At 37.6% G+C, this 15,749-nt stretch overlaps 1 protein-coding gene across 1 annotated transcript in view; it reads left to right on the top strand.

Moving 5' to 3' along the window:
- The window catches only part of DROSHA (drosha ribonuclease III), a 75,202-nt gene that overhangs the window by 43,076 nt on the left and 16,377 nt on the right, over window positions 1-15,749 (top strand). Inside the window, exons 18-25 of the mRNA XM_041475936.1 lie at window positions 126-233; window positions 2,607-2,745; window positions 3,422-3,482; window positions 5,386-5,445; window positions 7,407-7,506; window positions 9,813-9,915; window positions 12,888-12,958; window positions 14,024-14,068. Coding sequence (XP_041331870.1) covers window positions 126-233; window positions 2,607-2,745; window positions 3,422-3,482; window positions 5,386-5,445; window positions 7,407-7,506; window positions 9,813-9,915; window positions 12,888-12,958; window positions 14,024-14,068 — 687 coding nt within the window. The remainder of the gene's footprint in view (window positions 1-125; window positions 234-2,606; window positions 2,746-3,421; window positions 3,483-5,385; window positions 5,446-7,406; window positions 7,507-9,812; window positions 9,916-12,887; window positions 12,959-14,023; window positions 14,069-15,749) is intronic.

Genomic DNA, 15,749 nt, shown 5'->3' with positions numbered 1-15,749 from the left:
ATTTAAACCAAACCAGTAAACTAGATGTTGTCACAGTTGGGAAGTGTCTGTATTTTTAGCTCAATCAACTGAATTCTCCGTACACTAAAGTTGAATGGTTTTGCTTATTGCATTTATTTTTTCAGCATGCAATGATGCTTCCTGTCCTCACCCACCATGTTCGCTACCATCAGTGTCTGATGCACTTGGACAAATTGATAGGCTACACTTTTCGAGATAGGTGCTTACTGCAGGTAAGATATGAAAACAAAACCCCAACATCTTGCTGGTTTTTCTCCATGATATTACTGAGCTCATCCATTGTGCTGAAGTGCACAGCATTGCCACAGCTTGGATGGACCTGATTACTTGTACTGCAGATCTTTTGAAAGTTTCAGTTTTCCCATGAGACTTCTAAGTAGAGATATCTATTGTTCACATAGATATTACACCTACCTTTGCTCCCATGGTAGAGCTGGATTTGCTTGTAATGTGTAGCAAGACAAAAATGCAGTTACTGTAAAGACTGTCAAGTACTCATTTCTGGGTAAGTTCCTTTTTTCAGGTATTTATAGAGAATACAATGTTATTCTGCAGATGAGTGGATGTGCCTTGCTTCTTGTTTTTATAGCCAGTTGTTCCAAACGAGAAGAGTTAAAACATGGCCCTTTTTTTGCATTTGTAGCTAGTGAATGGAAATTTGCAAACTTCTGTTCAGCTCTTGATTTCTGCAAGAATATGATTGAATTTTTTTATTAACAAGCAGGAGCAGGAACTGGAGAAGAGAAGCTTTTACTTGTTTTGGATACATCCATGTCACATAACCAACCTTTTATGTTAGTGCATATTTGGAACTAATTACCTCTGAGGCCGATTCTTTGCATGATGGCCCCTTTCCTCTTAGACTTTTTCTGAGTTTACTGAAGGAAAATGGGGACTTCTATTCAGAACTTTCTTTCAAAGTAAGCGTCATCTCCCTCCAATGATTGGGCTAAGTTCAAACATGGCAGTTTTTTGCATTTCTTTAGAGATTTTACTCCCAAATTATTTTAAGGAAATGTCTTTTCTCGCAGCTTTTCTGGTTTCTAGGATTTGTTTTCCAGGCCTTTTCCTACTGCAAGTTATATTAAACATTGAGCATTTTCTAGGATTTGGTTGTTGGCAAGTTGTCTTTGTTTTAATGTTGAAAATAAAAATGCAGCGATGCAAAACTTTCAAAATATTGAGGCCAAACACACAAACCAACAAGTATATTCTAATCAGAAAGAGCTGAGAGCATAAAAATCAAGTGTTAGTCATGTTTGGTTATAACAAATGTATTTTTTAATGCTTTGTCCCTACACTCGTTTATTTAAAACCTAAAAACATTTTCCATAATAGGAAGAGCTTTTTAAAAATGTGTATAGTATCAGTAATCTGCTTGAGCATAGGCAATGTTAGATGTATAATTCTGCATTGATTGCTATTTATTTTATCATGGTATATTCTTTTTAAAGTACAAGCAGATTAAAAAAAGATTACACTGAGCTATCTATTCAGAAAAGCTGTAATGTGTCATCTAATCCAGATGGAGCAGAATCTGAGAATGTGCAATTACAACAAACTTAGTAATGCTATCAAGGAATTAAAAAGGACTTGGAGAAAGTTCTTATTGTTGATTAACTATAATTTTACTCTTTAAGTTTTATGCTTAGAAAGCAACAGACAATGTTTGAGTGAATTACTGAATGTTTTTGCTCGCAGTCTGCAGCACCAGTCCTGCATGTGGGTCAGAAGTAACTGTCTGCAGCTTGCATTTTCCAATGTTTCCTCGTTTTCATACACAAGTTTTGTGTGCCGATACTTTTATACAAGCACAATATTTTGATCTGTGTATGTGTAAAGAAGGAGAAAATGTAGGAGTTTGCAGGATGGAGTTCTGAAAAACAAGTTCTGTTTACTGCTGCCATTTCTGCAGTGGTGGTGTCAGCAACAGAGTATAAACTTTTGGTAATCCTTGGTGGTACAAAGGTAGAACAGAGGACAAATCCTGTCATTCCTCTTCCATTTGAAGAATGAGTCCTCTACAGTCATGAGGGAAAGAGATCTTCTGTGATTAACTCTGCCAAGAATAATGTACTTGTTGTTGTTTCATTTTTTGAGCTACGAGAGTTTTATAGAAATTTTAATAATGTAAATATGGATGGTTGAGAAGCTCTTTTAATGGCTTATTTTTTTAATACGAATATTTATAGTTCAGTGTTAGAGTGACTATATTTTTAAGTAAGCAAATGCATTGAAATCAGGTCAGCAAAGCTGGTAAGCAAAAGTCTTAAGGCAAATTGATAGTTCATGCTTTTTCTCTTCTAAACTAATTTTTCTTTAAAGAAAAAAATTATGAAAGTTAATTAGTTAAACTGATGATTGAGCATAAATGTTGCTTCTTTTTGACAGCTGAAATAGCTCACCCTACATTTAAATTGCTGGAACCAAGTTTCTGATTGACTGCATCACTTTGTAACCTTTCTTCAAACTGAAAAATAACTATTACTAGCTACCGGTCTAAGATAATGTTTTTCTTTCATTTGCAAAAGTACATTTAAAAGTACATTTAACCCTTTTTTTTTCCTGTATGTGTTACACTATAGCTTGCCATGACTCATCCAAGCCATCATTTAAATTTTGGGATGAATCCGGATCATGCCAGAAATTCCTTATCCAACTGTGGGATTCGACAGCCCAAGTATGGAGATAGAAAAGTTCACCATATACACATGAGAAAAAAAGGTATGCTATTTACAACACTAACATTTTTCTCTTACCTCACGTTTAATCAGTAAGAACACCCTTTGTTCCATTATCATTTCCTTGGCCATTGTTCTTTTGAGAAATACCTTCAGTAGAGGATTTCAAAAATTATATGCAGACACTGGTGGAGTCTTTCTAAAAGACTGGATTTTGCAAATTAGTCAGTAAGTAAAGAGCTGAGAACAAGGAAGGGTAATAAGTGGGAGGATGTATTTGCTTACATTTTTGGCAAGTACTGTTTTCTTAATTTGCTGCTCAACATGGTGAACAAACTGGAATATATTTTGTAAATGTGTCTTACCAATGTGCACATGTGGTCTGTCTGCTGCAAAACATTCCTCATCCCTTTGAAGTATATTCAGTGATAATGAAGTAAATTGTTTGTTGCTTATGTAATGTTTAGAATGTCCTTTTCATGCAAAGGTGGTATTTATCTGGCTCCCTGAATGTAAAAATTCAATACTGTTGTAATGGAACTGTGGTCAGTTAGGCAGAGAGCATTGGTAAGGACTATACTTTATGTAATGAGCCCTGTAAATAACAGGATAATCTTGTGTTCAGCAATTACAAGTAACATTTTGAGTAATTGTTTTCTACATTTATTCAAAGTGAATTAGTGGCTGTTTACTTAATAGTGCATTGTTTATGTTTTTAGGGATAAACACCCTGATAAATATTATGTCCCGTTTGGGACAGGATGATCCAGCTCCTTCCAGGTAATGAAAATAGTTGTTTGCAAGTAGGGAAGCTGCTGCAGTGGGATGTATTTAATAGAAACAACCAGCAACAGCTTTGGCAAATAGTTGAAGTGAAAAGTCATTTTGAATTGACTTTTATATTATGAAGGTGTGCTGAACCTCCATTAGTAGTGACATAGTAAATGTTTGGTCATGCCTGCAGAAAATGTCTGAGGAAGGTTTTAACAGATAATTCTATCATTTTTGTTGATCCTTGAAATGAGGAGGACTAAAAGGCTACCTTTTTGCTTTCTGCAGAATAAAAAATAAGATTTGTTGTTGTTGGTATCAGTGCTATAAATTGGATTCTTCATCACTTTTTCTCACAGTAGCGCCTTCCTGGCATGGCACCTTGTTAACAGGAGTGTGGTGCTGAGCATGGGCTTTGCTGATTTACTATTCCAATTTAAAGACAGATGCAAAACCCATTAATGTTTTAATGCAATAATCTGTAAATGACCACTAAGAATTCTCTGCGTATAAATATTGTTTAAGATGTGGTTTACAGCCACAGGCAACATATTGAGCTGAAGTTGAATAAACAAAGCTCACAAAGCTAATGCAAGAAACAGTTGCAAGTGCAATCTCTTAAATGCATGAACTAGATAGCAGTGTGTATTTTAGTCAGCTAGTGCTGTAGCTGGACTGTTCAAGAGCCATCATTTTGGAAGAAGCTTGGGAATAGGAGAAAATTAATTCTGCATAAATTATTGTGGCACTGTTCCCTAAATACTGTTTCAGCTAGACCATGCCCTTTTCTTTTCAAGCTTATTTGAGTCCTCTAAAGATAATATAAGGCTAAATTGTGTTAATTCTTGTGAAATAACATAAAAAGGTAAAGTCCCATCTCTGAGAGAGGTGTGTTTTCACTTATGTTGCCACACAGAGGTGTAGATTTGCTCACACATTACTGTTTTATACAGCAGAAGTATTTGAATTCTTTCAGCCCATAACAAAGGCCTGCTATTTCAGAAATTACACTAATTATATAATTGTTGGAGGAATGAAAATTACAATAAAAGCTGCCAAATACTTGACAAGGATCTTCTGGATTAAAAAAAAAATCCTGTGGCAATTGCCTAGATTCTTTTACAGTCATGTGTGAAATCAAAAACGGTGTTGCTTACTTGCTTTGGTGTCTAGAGCAGAAATTTGTATGTATTCAAAGACAAACTCACATTCTTTTTCAGCTGCTTGCCCTTTTAGTCCTTTGAATATAAGCAGGCAGACAGCTTGAAGGAAATGAAACTTTATGGAAAACAAAGGTAAATCAGGAGCAGTGATGAAAGAAAACAGGAAATAAAAGATCCTAATAACTTAATGACATCTTTGGATGCATCTCCTGGTACAGCCATTTTTTCTTTTGAGCTCAGAGGAAGTTACAGAAAACAAGGCATTTAAAGGTGCTATGAAAAGGTCCTATTCTCTCTGCCATAGCAACGATCTGCTGCAGGGTCATCCTGCCCTGCAGGTGTTGATGTTAATTAGGTAGAGCTCCCTAGTGTCATGCACAAGGCTTGGAACAGGCTGTTTGTTTCAATCATCTGGTGCCCTCTGAAGGACAGAGAAACCTGACTTCAGTGCCAGGCAGCAGTCCTGTTTCCTTTTCCCATTTTGTGAAGCTTTGACAATAGCTCAGAACAGAACATACAGAAATTTCGAAGGTGGTGGTGGTGTCAGTCCTGAGTTTCATGATTCACATAGTTATTACTCTGTTTTGGAAAGGATTGTAATCCAGAGAGGGTGTGGGAGGCTGCAAAAATTAGTATCATGACTGATTAGCAATCAACTCTGATTTTTTTTTTTTCTGTTTTAATTGTGTTGTGTAAATAATCAGTATGTGCTGCTTAGGTTATGGTGAACTTTAAAATGCCTTTTTCAGGATTAACCACAATGAGCGTTTAGAATTTCTGGGAGACGCTGTGGTGGAGTTCTTAACAAGGTAAATGGGGAATTCTTCAACAATTCTCACCTTTGTGTGTTATTATTACAGTGTTGTGTTTATTGAACTTTCCAGTGTCTACTTTCACTGTGAATGTTTGCAGTCCTGCCTGATATTTAGACCTGCACACCTGCAGACAACTCTCTTGATAATTCTTCCAGAGGTCATGATAAAACAAGAAAGATTACAAAATAGAAAGTTAGAGTTTCTGTTTCATGGAGTGCAATTTTAAATTGATTTGGGTTAGTGATTATTCAGCTGTAGACAAGTTGAACTTTATAGCCTTTTTTTGAAGGAAAGATATTTTTCCTAGCATGCTGTTTTGTTTCCATGAGTTCTTTTTGTCCTGTTGCAAGGGAGAAGCATTTATGGGTAATGTTGAATGTGTTGCAGTTCTTGTATTTCCAGTAATTAGGGCTGTAGCTTCCATAACAACTTAAATAGTTAAGCAGAAATGCAATCTAATCAAAAGTAATGAAAAAATGTCCGTGGTTCATCAAAAATTTCTCCAGTTCTGGCCTGAATATCCCGAAATCAGTGAACAATACTAATATATTATTAGTTACCTCCATTGTTCTACCTTACCGTACTAGAGGCAAACAGGTTGCACAATATGAAGATTATAACCTATTTTCTGCTTTGTTCTACTGTTTTAAGTAGAGGTGTAGTCTTGTTTACTGCTAATTTGCTCTTTAAGCCAGTTTGTTACATGAACAACAAAACTGCCTTTATATCTTTGTTCTCTACTAGCCATTAGTTACATGATATTAAAAACTATTAGCCTATAAAGGTCTCCACTGCCCTTAAAACTCATGGCCTTTTCTCTCATACAACAGTACAGGCTGATAAGATGGAAGACTTGCTGATTAAAATGTCTTGCATTTTTCATTGTCATTGTTCATCAACCATCAGTTCACTTTCTGAGCTAACTTTTGTCTCGATTCAGAAAAAAAATGAGCTCGATTTTTGTTCAGTAGAGCATGTAAGCAACTATTTAAGTCTGATTTTTTTTTCTACCTCTCTTAACTTCAGGTGTCTGCTGTTGTGAATTATGATGCTTGATTGGATTGCCTCTAAGTTTTATAGCAGTTTTTGTCCTTAAATAATCTTGCATCCATCTGCATTTTTCTCCCTGTGTACTGGCTTAAAAAAATATTTTAATAATTAGTGCCATACAGTGCCTTAATTGGAATGTTGAAAACCCTCTATGTATTAACTTCTTTCGACATGGGTTAGATAGTCATAGATGAAAGTATCCAAAATCATTTATTCATTACTCAGATCTTGATGGGATCAGTGAATTACTTGTTTTGTTTTATTTTTTGTTTTATGAAGTACCTTCTAGCATGACGACAAATACCATTAAAGATTGTTAAAAGCCTGTGATTTTTACTTCTTTTTTTTTTTTTTTCAGTTTTTTGTGGTATAATGACTTCACACATTTGATAAATCCAGGCTGTTGAGTTCTGTTCTTTGTTTCCATTAGCATCTGTTAAAGTACTTTAAGAAACATGTATAAACAGATAGATATCCTGTTGGCAGCAGCAGCACCGGAAAGCAGTGTGTTCCCACAGCACAGCGTTTCTCGAGGCTGAGGCTTCCCTTGTGCTTTATTCCTCAGCATCCTCTGGGTGTCAGCTGTGCTGAACTCTCTGCTGCTGCTGATAGACAGAAACCTGAGGTGAGGGAACTGCAGGCTGGGAACTGCAGGGATTTAGACATTATGTGCTGCCCAGCAGAGAAGCAGCACTCTTCCTACTCTGCTGCCAGTGCTATCCCATCAGATAGGATTGGGCATTGTTTGAATGTTGTATCTTTGCCTTACTTCAAGCTGAGTTCCACTTTGGGAAGAGACCCACCCATATTACCCACTAGGGTCTGAGGGAAGGGCACAGTTCTCTATGCGTGGTTCCTCTTTAATCACATGCTAACAGCATCTGGTTTGCTTTTTGTTTTGCCAGTGTCCACTTATACTACCTGTTTCCCACTCTAGAGGAAGGAGGGTTAGCTACGTACCGCACTGCCATCGTACAGAACCAGCACCTGGCCATGCTGGCTAAGGTACAGCTCTCTGTGTCTCTGTGTTTGACATCCATGGGTGGAATACTATGAGTGTCTGGGCTGCTTCTTGAGGGAGCTGCCTGCTTTGAACATCACTTTCTTTGCTGTGTTTTGTGTACAAGATTGGGGATGCAGGAACCCGTTTCAGTCTGAAAGTAGGTTTTAAAGATAAAGGAAAACTTTGTGTTTTCTCCAAAGCATGCTTTTGGGAAAAGTGATTTTTGCAGGCATAAAGATACGTTTTTAACCTTTGTTGAAGGTGTGCCTATACTTGCCTTTAATTTGCACAAGCTGACAGTAGAACTTAGTGAAGAAAATAATCAAACTTATAAACATGTGGTTTATAAGAGAACTTTCTGATAGAATATGTAGGGAGAACATGGCAACAGGAGCTAGAAAATAAGGGGGGGGAATGGCATCTGCTGCATAACCTATGCAGTCATTTTCAGGTCCGCTGTAGACTGGCAGATTAGTCAGCATTATATTAAACAGGGTTTTGGAGAAGAGTTGTGTTATCTCCTAGGAAAAATTGAGTTGCCTTAGAATTTTATTTAATTTAGTTCTGTGAATGACGGAGCTTTTTATATTTCTATATACAATACTGGTTCATGGTATTATGATACTAAAGTTGATTCAATGTATTCATAAATAGGTAGGTATTCCCTTATTCATTCTTGATTTTGTTAGATTTTTTTTAAGAGACAGTCTGAGACTTTCTGATGTAATTGATTATGCCACACATGTGCACACACTGTCCACTGTGTACTGCTGAGAGTTTTCAAGAGGCTCTTTTAATCTTTCCTCTGTGTAATCACACAGTGCCCTAAACAAGCTCATCCAGTCTTGGGATTTTGGCAAAAACTGCAGGATTTCTAACATATCATCTTTTTGCTCAGCTCTCAGGAGAGGCATAGGGTAGGCAGTGAACAGAATAATTTTCTTCCACATCTTTCTTTATTAATTTAGATAAGCATGAATTGATTGAAACATTTCATATCAGGGCCTTGTTTACAAATATGGTGTTGCCTGACATTTCAATTAATGATACTATTTTTAAACCTGCATCAGGAAAGCTCATATATTCTTCAAGTCTGTTCACAATCTTTATCATTGTACAAGAACAATTTTTGAAAATTTTTATTGCAATATTTTAAAAACTGTAGATGCATCTGTAAATATTAGATTTACAGCTAATATGTATTCCCAATATACTTCCAGTATATTGCCAATTTTCCTCTCATGTGTCTTATATGATGTTCCTGGTTTCATCCCCTGCGGTGTCATGTTGCATTCAGGTCACTTCATATAATTCTCAGCCTCTCAATGTCTCTTGAACTTGTGGAATGCTGTTCATAACTCAGAAGCAAATGATGAGTATAAGAAGTTGAAATTTTATATAAAACAATTAATATCCTGCTCTAATGTTGACTCTAGGAAGTGCTCACAGTGCATTATGAAGTGTGATGGAACACTGTCAGTAGTAATTTCCAGTGTTCTGGAGCAGTGAACAGGCTGCCATTCATTGAAAATGGAAAACTCTTTTTGGCAATAGAAACTTGTCTAAACCATGCATCTCAAACAACTTAGTCTCCAGCTTTACCTCTTAAATATACTCTGGGAGGATGAAGTTAAAAGTTAACAAGAAATTAATCAGTAGAAACTTACACCCAGCTGGGAAGAACCTGTTCTCATACAAACTTTGCAAGATGCATGAATCTCTTCTTTTAAAATCCCAATAATGGTTTTGTGTCAAAAAGACAAATATGTAAAGAGAATCTAGGAGCTCTTGTCTGCATTTCTGTAGCAGAATTATCATGTATTATAGAAAATATCTACCTTACTGTCTGAGATTTGGACTGGCAAGCAGAACTCTAGTTCAGGCAACAGAAAAGTGTTAATGATGCACTTTTGAAAGGAGAAAGGAAGCTAGGTGGCACTGCAGATTAAAATATGAGCTTTCTCTTGCAGTGCCCAGGGGCTACCACCTGTTGATGGTCTTCGAGGGAAAAGCCAGATGTTCAATGGATTGTGTATACCAGATTTCCTATTCCTCACTGTTCTGCTTTAGTTTCTTTTGGTTTGATAATTCTAGTTTTTCCACGGTATCACATTCCAGTTTTTACCTCTGATAAACAAAGGAAATTTTTTATTTTATCCTGTGTCTAAACTGAAACTTTGGAGAAAAGCTTCATAGTTCCTTCAAACCTAGTAGCTGCATGATGACAGTGTAATTGAACTTAAGTGACTAAACTGGTACTCTTGTACTTCTAAAGCCGTGGTTTTCCCTCTTTCTACATATTTTGCAGAAGCTGGAACTAGAACGATTCATGCTCTATGCTCATGGTCCAGACCTTTGCAGGGAGTCAGATCTCCGCCATGCCATGGCCAACTGCTTTGAAGCCCTAATAGGTAACGTGTTTGCATTTGTGTGTGCAGGCAGATACGTTTTATACGTGTCTGTGTGCCATGTTGACTGTTATAGAGGAGATGTGGGCCTGTTGAGCAGTGCTAGTAGGAGTAGGCAATAGTAAAGCTTCTGTGTCCTTTCCCCTCTCCTGCACATATGCCACGTGTATAAACACGAGTGTGTAGTACAACCATGAAAATCTCATCTTCCATATCCTGGCTCCCACACACTGGAGGTGAAGCCGTTTCATATCACTGCAGAACTCCACCTCTCCTGTGCCAACATGGCATGACACCTGCCCCTGTCTGAGGGGAGCAGTTCAGTCACCATGGCCTGGCAGAAGATAAGCAGGTTCACTGCTTCCAGTAGTGCTTGAACAGACCTGCAGCCTCAGCCCTGAATTTTAGCAGCAGCTTGCTTTCTGAATGCATCAGGCACTCCCAGCTGAGTCAGAAGACTCAGACTCTGTGCCCTGCTAGCCTTCTGTGAATTTGCAAAGTAAATGCCTTTTAGTCTTTGCATTTTTCTTACAGGTAAAAACCATGGCAATATGCCATGGCTGGTGTAATAAAGCTACTCTCTAGCTAAGGGTGAAGGAGAGTTGTGTCAAATTTGCTGTTGGGCACTAAGATGCGGATTAGTAACTGGCTGCATTGGTCTATAGGTTTATATTGCAGAGGAAATCAGGGCCTGACCACAGTTACCAAGCCAGGAGGGTGAAAATCTCATTGGTTACATCTGCACAAGCTCTATTTTAAATAGCATATTTTTATGAACCTTTACTTGTTTGAGTACACAAGACAAGTTAGTCTCACTGGTTTGACTTCATGTTCATCGAGATGTACTGTACAAGTTACTAGCTATGGGAATGATTTAGCCCTGATGCAGGTCTTTATGTACTACAAGAGCTCCTAAAGCATTTTGTCCTGCTTTGAAAAATAGATCATAGTTGGCTTAGATGTCAATAGTTCTGTGCATTCTGCCGTGGGCCAGATTGCATTTCCTCTTATCAAGAAATAAGAGTTTTCTTTTTAACTCTGTTTTGCTTTCCATGAACGCTTTGATCTTTAATTTAAAAATAAAAAGCAAACAGAAGAGGAACACTAGATATGTATCTGTGTCTTTGCTCACAGGCTTCAGCTTGTCTAGGATGTAGTGATGAGAACTATTTGGCAAGCATTGAGATTTGCTGAGAGAGCAGGCTTGTTGTTTAACCTCCAATACAAAGCTGCTCAGCAAGTTAATTGAGCAATAAGATTTTGTCAATGCTGTAGCTAAAATGTGGGAGCTTGTTAAGAGACTATAAAAGTATATGTAGGGTCTGGATCTCCTACTTGAGGCTCTTCTACAAGGTCTGGTGCTTCATCACAAAGTCCCTGTGATGAACATAAACAGAAGTATGAGCAGGCTGCCTAGGAATTGTTTAAAATTTTGTGCTCTCATAATATTCCTCTTCAAGATTAGTCTTATAAACCCCCAAATTGTTCTTCGAAGAGTCCAAAGAGTAGCTGACCTAGGGAGGAATCAAGGGGAAGGGAAAGGCAAGGCAAATCATGTTCTTCCTGTATGTGGGAGCATGCACTCCCTTTCTCTCTGTTCTTGATGTAGCTGTGTATTCCATTTGCTTTTATGCTTACAATAACAAATTTGAGATTTTCAGAAGTTCTCCTGTAAAACATTTTAGAGGACAAAATGTTGATCCTAATTTAAGAAGTGCCTGTGCAGATCTAAAGTATATCAGGTACACCCAAAAAAATGTTAAGTTTTGCAGAGCTTGTTACTGATGAACATGTGGAGAGAGCTAGTGAGGGCTGTGTGTGAAGTTTAAAAAAAACATACATGATCTTCTGAAATTTAAATGTACAGAGATGCCCTTTCCAGCTCAGACAATAAATTATTATGATACCAATAAGGAAGGAGGCTCCAGGAAGACCTTGAGCTTTGCAATAGTCCAGACACATCGTTTATATGCAGAGTAAAATCTTGTTGCAAGTATAGAATAAATGGTAATTGTTTGCTAGTTATTGAAATGTATTTCATGGGTTTCCCTGTCTGCAAATATTGTTGTGGTTTATCCTCAGCCAGCAGCCAAGCCCCATGCAGTGCTTGCTCACTCCTCCACCAGTGGGATTGAGGAGAGAATCAGAAGGATAATAGCTGGAAAAGTCATGGGTTGAGATAAAGACAGATTCATAGGGAAAACAAAAGCTGTGCACACAAGCAAAGCAAAACAAGAAATCATTTCACTGCTTCCCATGGGCAGGCAGCTGTTCAGCCATCTCCAGGAAAGCAGGGCCCTGTCGCACATAATGGTGACTTGGGAAGACAGACACCATCACTCCCAACATACCCCTTTCCTCCTTCTTTCCTGAAATTTATATACTGAGCATGATGTCATACAGTTTGGAATATCCCTTTGGTCAATTTGAGTCACCTGTCCTGACTGTGTCTCCTCCCAATGTCCCAAGCACCCTTTAGTCTCCTCTCCAGTGTGGCAATACCTAAAGCAGAAAAGGCCTTGACTCTGTGTGAGCCCTACTCAGCAATTACAAAAGAATCTCTGTTTTATCAACCTCTGTCCAGCAAAAATGGAAAACATATCCCTATACTAGTCACTGCAATGAAAATGAACTCTATCTCAGCTGAAACCTGCACAATTGTCTAGTTAGTTGTTTACTGGAAAGTACTTCTGGAAATAGAGGTTAATTTGTATAAACTTTGCTCTTTGGATGTATCATTTTCTATCACTGATATAATTATTTCAGATTTTTCTTTGCATTTTATGACTGTTGATTTACACTGATGTTTAATGTGCTTTAAATTTCTCCAAAAAATAGGTGTTGCTACAGAAAGCATGCATTTAAAAATGAATGTGTTGGAGATGAAGTCCAAGATCTTTGACTTTCTCATGCTTAGTAATTTTCTAAGTGCTAATTGCATTATTGACCTTTGACATATTGGTCCTCGCATGTAGGAGCTGTTTATCTAGAGGGAAGCCTAGAAGAAGCAAAACAATTATTTGGACGCTTGCTCTTCAATGAAAAGGTATTTACGTACTTACATGATTTGATTTCCAGTTCAAAAATAACTTGACGTGCTTTCGTCTCCATTGTTTTACTTAAGGATCACAAATGAACAGAAATACTCTTTTATGCAGTTCCTGGAAATTGAATTAGGACAGCAAGCTATACTGATCCAGGCAAAAAAATATGGTGTTTTCTCGGGTGTGCTTTGGGTTGCTTGGCTTAGGTAGGGAAAGGGTGGCTGGTGTGGGAAACCTGACAGCTTCCATTCAAAGTGCTGCCCTGAAAACATAAATGGGTGCTGCAGATCCAGGTGTTTGGCTCTGAGGGAATGATGCACATGTCGAGCAGCTATTCTGTTTCATCAATTAAATCATCCTACCCTAAAAGCTTTAAACATATATTTGGAGGAAAAAAATAGGAGGGTGTTTATTTCAGCATTTACCCAATTGCACAATTACGGTGTGCAAGAATAGATGAGGCTGTATCTTAGATGGCTGTTAGTTAGAACTTGTGCTGTGTAAAGGTGAAGGAAAGTACCCACCGCTGGGACAGCACACGTGGCAGTGGTGAGAGGATGAATTGCATATTATTTTCCTTCCTTTAAGTCTTTGAAATGACAAGCTTATTAGAAATAAAAGTATTTGGAAGCCCATTGTAACTCACTGTTTAGTTGCTGCTCAGTGGCTGTAGTGAAGAAAGCCTTTGTGAAATAGAGGAAAATAAGTGGAATTTTTTTTTCTTTTTCTGTCCTTTCCTTTGAAGAAGTCAAACTTGCTACTGAGGAGTACTTGCAAATAAAGTTAGTCCTGAGGCTTAAACAAATCTTTTTCTTCCTTTAACCACTTTTTTATGTGGTTCAAGGATTTTTCCACCTCTTTGACACAAGCTAATTGGGAGAACTACAGGCAGTTTGAACAGCAAATACACGATTTTAAAAATTAGTTTGCCAGCACTATTGAATTTGCAATAAGCAGAGTCAGCATCTGAAATAGTTCAGTATTTCAAGTAATGACATTTTATTTAGTACTGTGGAATTTGTTAAATGACTCCCTTGAGCATTAAAGGCATCTCTCGATGTTTGCAGGACCTGCGGGATGTATGGCTTAATTATCCACTACACCCACTCCAAGTAAGTGTATCCCTTTCTGTAATAAATTTCACAGTTCTGTTTTATTTTCAGGGATGCTTTTCCATATGTTTCCATTGTGATGACATCTCAGAAATTGTGCTAAAGAGTAGCCAAAGGAATATATATATGTTTTCCTTTGTGTTTGGCTTGTGATTTGTTTGTTTGGCATTTTTAAATAAGTAGTGAGTTTTTGCCTCTCTGAGAATTATTCATTCTCCTTTCCTTGGCTTATGTTTGTTGTATAATTGTGCCTGTACAGTAAATCCAATGAGAGGTAATGTTTTGACAGCTTCTTGTTTGTTTTCTCAAAGTTGAAGGAAAAGGGTGCAAAAACAATCTATGAACATATTTTCTTAACCTGAAATTAGGACTGAGACCTTAATAGTAGGAAGGCACATTAATTGAATGCCAAAGAAGTTTTGATTTGACTCTATTTTGATTTTGTGTGTTTCTGCCCATGCAATGATAGCATGGTTGTTTCAGTGATTCCAGTAACTTTAATACCATGTAAAGACAAAAATTGTGAAAGTGTCTGAAGACTAAATTATCCTCCATGTATCGAAGAATACAAGTTCACAACCTGTCAGTTTATGAGACGGGAAGTTGGGAGATTGATGTCCCAGTCCATTCTCCCTTACCGAATTCTTGAGCAGACATAGAGCAAGTGTCAGAGCCTCTCTGCAGTGTGCCTCTTTGTCTTCAGTGCAAGCAGAAGTGTGCAAGGGTGCTGCAAGAAGAGCAGTAAATGCACAGACAAAATCTTCAGCAACAAATCAGTGCATGTGAAGAATTTTTACAACCACATCCCTCTGAGTATAAATACAAAGTACTCTTAATGGAAGATAACATTTTGAGATTCAGCACTAGCTGTGCTGTGTGGTGGCACACGCAGCTCCGAAGAAGATTGTTCTTGCTATAAATTTCTTTCTTTTACTTTATTTTAACCTTTTCATCCCTGCTTTCACAAAGACTTGCACTCTTGTTTAGAAATTAGCAAGTCATTGTAGGAAGCTTATAATTTCTTACTACTGCTTTGACTTGTGTGATAAAAATTGTTCTCTTCCACATCCCAAAACGATCCTAGGAGGTTTTGCCAGTATGTAAAACACAGGCAGCTCGGGCTGGCCTTTTGGCACAGCTAGCCTGAAAAACGGTGTTTTTAAAAATTACTAAAAATCGCTGTAACAATATGCCAAATGAGATCCCAATCAATGAAAAAGAAAACCTCTGGGTAAGGTAACAGAGTTATAGATCTTCAGTTCTGTGTATGTAGCAGTAGCCAAGTCTGTAGAAATGGTCTAAAAAATAATTAGTGGTCACCTGGATACATACTCTAGAAAGAGTCAACATGTGAAGATGAGTCCTACCTCATCTTCCCACAGATGTATGGGAAGTTTTAGGAGACAAAAAAGCATGTGATAATGCAGACAATACTGTCTGCTGGGTTTCCTGAGGAGCTGCTGGAAAGACAGTCAGGAAAGGCTTTTAAAATTGTTATCTTTTTTTCAAGAAGCAATAAAAAAAAGCAACTCCAATGAAAAATGTCAGTCCCTACCAGATTCAAAGGAATGGCTGAAACATAAGAAAGGGAGAACAGGAGTGAAATGACCACATCTTGCAAGGAATGGTGATCACTGGCAGATTTCCCTTGGGATCTTTGCTAAAGTACAGGCTGTTCTCA

Source organism: Pyrgilauda ruficollis, unplaced genomic scaffold (genome assembly GCF_017590135.1).
Source record: "Pyrgilauda ruficollis isolate IOZ18807 unplaced genomic scaffold, ASM1759013v1 scaffold37, whole genome shotgun sequence".
Lineage (NCBI taxonomy): Eukaryota > Metazoa > Chordata > Aves > Passeriformes > Passeridae > Pyrgilauda > Pyrgilauda ruficollis.
Note: the sequence above shows the minus strand (reverse complement) of the source record. Positions and strands in the feature narration are given on the sequence as shown.